Genomic DNA, 4,401 nt, shown 5'->3' on the forward strand with positions numbered 1-4,401 from the left:
CGCCGAGTCGCTCTCGCCCACCTCCAGCCCCGCTCTCGCCTCCTGCTGGGCGCTATCGCCCTCACTATAGGCTGCATTGGTAGCAGCCTTAGGGGGAAAAATTTAAGGGAAACGCCTACGGACAGCCTCAACACACAGGACTGTGCTGCTCGCGTACACGTCAGCGGGCGAGCAGACAGCGGAGTGCTGTGCTCCAGTACCGCTTGCCGCTCGGGAGTCGGGTCTCCCCCACACACCAGTACTAGCGCTCTAGCGATTTTCCCCACTTGGTTTCCCTCCTCTTTCTGCCTGTGCTTCTGTCTCTCTTCTGCCCTTCTCCAAGAAACCGGATAATCCATCCATCCATCCGCGATCCGCCCCGCCCACCCAAGGAAGGAACCGATCCCGACTCGCCGCGGGCTCGACCCCCCGCGCCGACGGCTACGCGTGGCAGGCACAGCAAGCGCGCCGCTTCGCCGACGTCCACGCCGCCTGCTCTGGCTGTGGGCGGAATGCGTCAGCTGTAGAGGACGGCCACGGCACCTTTCAGCCTTTTCCTCGTCTGCTCCTCCTCTCGGCCGGGCTCAGTCGGTCGGTAACGACTCCTGCTGTGCTGTGCTCCAGCCTCCGGCAGCGCCTGCTCCGCAAACAGTTGCCTCTCCTGTGCTCACCCAAGGGTCAAGGGGCCAGTCCATCCATCCGCCCGTCCAGGAAGGAAATCGTTCATCCCCAGAAGACAAAGCGATCCACTTGGATACCGGATAAGCCCTGTCCTGGCGGCGTCGCATCCCCTCTCGATTCCCGCGACAGGTCGCAGTGAATGACGACGGAAATCAGCGGCCCTTGAAGCGAAGACTCCCCCCCGCCTTCGCTGCTCTCCACCGATCCGACGAAGGCAGCGCTCGGGCACTGCTGCTGGTTCCCCTTCGCCCAATTCGGTCTGACGCAGGTAAGGTGGCTGCATTTCAGTTTCATCTTTTTTTTTAGCCTGTCGTTTTCCTCAGATCTTGTGGGATCTTCCGAGCTGATGTAGCGTGCGCGTTCTTGGTTAGGATCTCAGTTTCTGCGGCGGCGGAGTAGTAGGGGGCAGACGGTGATTTTCTGATTCTCTCACCTTGGTAAGTATCTAGCTCCTCTGACGATTTGGATCTGAGGGGGGGGGGGGGGGAATGGCGAACATTTTCCTTCCAGTTATTATATGCTACCCTTTGACTATTGTAAATTGCTGTGTTTAAGGCTTCTTCTCTGTTTGATTTTAGGCTCTGTGGACTAAATGTGACCTGCAAGAGCTAAAAGTGGCAGCGATTGACTTTCAGATGAGTCCATTTGTGCTGGCCGTGGTGAGCGTTGCATTCCTCAGCTTGCGGTTTTTGCAGGCTCATGGAAGCGGGTTGCTTCTGAGCTGTGGCTCGAACAGCACTGTCGATGCTGATGGGCGGAGATGGATCGGCGACATAACCCCTGAGGGGAATTTTACCTTGAGCAGCCCTGGGCTTGCGGCGTCACTGGTCGGGAAGAGCAGTTCTGATGAGATATTCGGACCGCTTTACAGCTCTGCCCGTTTCTTCAACGCGGCAACTTGGTATACCATTAGTGTGCTGCCTGGAAGTTACTGTGTCAGGTTGCATTTCTTCCCTTCGACCTTCGGGAATTTGAGCGCGAACAACTCCGTGTTTGATGTCACGGCAAATGATTTCAAGCTTGTTTCAAAATTCAATGCGTCAGAGGAGATTGCTTGGAGAGCCTCTGTGAGCAATTCGGTCACCAGCGCAGTTGTCAAGGAGTACTTTCTTGTAGTCGGTGCTCGTGGCCTGAGTATTGAGTTTGATCCAAGACCTGGGTCGTTTGCCTTTGTGAATGCGATTGAGGTCATGCTGACCCCAGATAATTTGTTCAATGATACAGTGAGCAAAGTTGGCAGTCCAGTCACGCAGCTTCCTCTTGGTTTGAGGGGCAGAGGTGTTGAGACAATGTACCGGCTGAACATTGGAGGTCCTGCACTTAAATCGCCCAGTGATCAGTATCTCCACAGGCCATGGTACACTGACGAAGCGTTCATGTTTTCTACAAATGCTGCTCAGACTGTGTCTAATGCTTCAAGCATAGTGTATGTATCAAGCAACGAGTCGACAATTGCGCCGATTGATGTTTACGAGACCGCAAGAATCATGGGCAATAACATGGTTGTGGACAAGCGGTTCAACGTGTCGTGGCGGTTCTATGTCCACCCAAACTTTGATTACTTAGTACGCCTTCATTTCTGTGAGCTTGTCTATGACAAGCCCAGCCAGAGGATCTTCAAGATCTACATCAATAACAAGACTGCTGCTGAGAGCTACGATGTGTATGCTAGGGCTGGGGGAATTAACAAAGCATATCATGAGGACTTCTTTGACAACTCGACGCAGCAGGCAGACACACTTTGGCTTCAGCTAGGCCCTGACTCCATGGCCAGCGCTTCAGGTGCTGATGCACTTCTGAATGGTGTGGAGATATTCAAGCTCAGCAAGGATTCCGACCTTTCTTATGTGCTTGGTCATATTGACACGGGCAACCAGATGGATTCTTCAAAAGGGGGGAAGATTAAAGGCCTATGGGAAGAACTTGGTATTGGCTCAGCATCTTTTGTTGCGGTTACAAGCGTTGTTCTGTTCTCATGGTGTTACATAAGAAAGAAACGAAAAGCTGTCAACAAGGAGGCCCCTCCCGGCTGGCATCCGTTGGTTCTCCACGAGGCTATGAAAAGCACCACAGACGCCCGTGCAGCCAGTAAATCGTCATCGGCTCGGAATGCCTCTCCCATTGGTCATAGGATGGGAAGAAGGTTCGGCATTGCGGAGATTAGGGCTGCCACGAAGAACTTCGATGAGTCCTTAGTCATTGGAACGGGAGGGTTTGGAAAGGTCTACAAAGGTGAGATTGACGAGGGCGCTACAGTGGCCATCAAGCGCGCTAACACATTGTGTGGCCAGGGCCTGAAAGAATTCGAGACGGAGATCGAGATGCTTTCCAAGCTTCGGCACCGGCACCTTGTGGCGATGATCGGCTACTGCGAAGAGCAGAAGGAGATGATTCTGGTCTACGAATACATGGCGAAGGGGACACTGAGAAGCCATCTGTACGGGAGCAGCCTTCCTCCTCTGACATGGAAGCAACGGATCGACGCGTGCATTGGCGCGGCCCGCGGCCTCCACTACCTCCACACAGGAGCGGACCGAGGCATAATCCACCGGGACGTGAAGACCACCAACATTCTGCTGGACGACAGTTTCGTCGCCAAGATAGCCGACTTCGGGCTGTCAAGAACCGGACCAACGCTGGACCAAACCCATGTCAGCACCGCGGTGAGGGGAAGCTTCGGATACCTAGACCCCGAGTACTTCCGGAGGCAGCAGCTGACGCAGAAGTCCGACGTGTACTCGTTCGGAGTGGTGCTCTTCGAAGTTGCCTGCGCGAGGCCAGTGATAGACCCCACGTTGCCCAAGGACCAGATCAACCTGGCGGAGTGGGCGATGAGGTGGCAGCGGCAGCGGTCGCTGGAGGCGATCCTGGACCCTCGCCTGGACGGCGACTTCTCGCCCGAGTCCCTGAAGAAGTTCGGCGAGATCGCGGAGAAATGCCTCGCCGACGACGGCAGGAGCAGGCCGTCCATGGGCGAGGTCCTGTGGCACCTCGAGTACGTGCTGCAGCTCCACGAAGCTTACAGGCGGAATGTGGTGGAGTCCGAATCGTTCGGGAGCGGCGAGCTGGGGTTCGCTGATATACCATCCTTCTTCAGCCTTCCCCACGTCATCAGGGAGGGGGAGGAGGAACACCACCACCGATCGAAGAAGCCGTCAAGTATCAGAGAGGAACTAGACACACGTGAGAACTTCTGACTTCAGCAAAACAAAAACAAAAAAAAATCTTGCTTTGTAGCCATGATCATGATGTAAAGTTGTGTTACATCGTTCTCTTTAGGTTTTTTTTTTTTTTGCTTCTTATTCCATTGGGGCGTTCTCTTGCTTGACAAGAGTAGCATAATAGATTTTTTTTTCTTCTCCTTGTGTGTGTAGATTACCAACCCCCTCATCCCTCCCAACAGAAAGAAGACACAGAGGTGTCAAGAGTTTCCTTGACAACTGTATGATGCAATCTGCATGGCCACCGTTCATGCACCGCTGCCTGTGTGACCTGTATAAATGGCACTGATATAATTACTGCCTTTGAGGTTTTGATGTAGCAAACGGGATTGAGAAAGGTGGTATGGTAGTGCAGCTCGAGAATGTGTGGTACTCTGTTTTGCGCGCGCTACGGAACGGTATGTGTGCGAGACATCTGTTTTGCAGTGAAGTGAACCCCGGAGCGAACAACTGACACTAGCAGCGGCTGAGACATCTATTTTGACGATTCGATCCGTGGCTGGTGCCTGCCGACAGCCAA

At 53.9% G+C, this 4,401-nt stretch overlaps 1 protein-coding gene across 2 annotated transcripts; it reads left to right on the forward strand.

Annotated features, from left to right (window-relative positions):
• Positions 1 to 226: 226 nt before the first annotated feature.
• Positions 227 to 4,200, forward strand: LOC103645929 (probable receptor-like protein kinase At1g30570). 2 transcript variants are annotated; one of them, XM_008670655.3, is made up of 4 exons: positions 227 to 928; positions 1,032 to 1,097; positions 1,239 to 3,843; positions 4,035 to 4,200. In XM_008670655.3, exons 3-4 carry the CDS (start codon positions 1,296 to 1,298, stop codon positions 4,106 to 4,108), a joined length of 2,622 nt encoding a protein of 873 aa, XP_008668877.1. In that variant the 5' UTR covers positions 227 to 928; positions 1,032 to 1,097; positions 1,239 to 1,295; the 3' UTR covers positions 4,109 to 4,200. The 2 variants fall into 2 exon arrangements, with proteins under 2 accessions (XP_008668877.1, XP_008668878.1); XM_008670656.3 differs by having other exon boundaries at positions 1,040 to 1,097.
• The last annotated feature ends 201 nt before the right edge of the window (positions 4,201 to 4,401 follow it).

This window comes from Zea mays, chromosome 2, assembly GCF_902167145.1.
Source record: "Zea mays cultivar B73 chromosome 2, Zm-B73-REFERENCE-NAM-5.0, whole genome shotgun sequence".
NCBI lineage: Eukaryota > Viridiplantae > Streptophyta > Magnoliopsida > Poales > Poaceae > Zea > Zea mays.

Bases quoted from the DNA above. Each gene is read 5' to 3' on its own strand.
- LOC103645929 (XM_008670655.3), top strand. From the start codon at position 1,296: ATGAGTCCATTTGTGCTGGCCGTGGTGAGCGTTGCATTCCTCAGCTTG. The intron at 3,844-4,034 runs GTGAGAACTTCT...TTGTGTGTGTAG, and splicing joins CAGAGAGGAACTAGACACAC to ATTACCAACCCCCTCATCCC.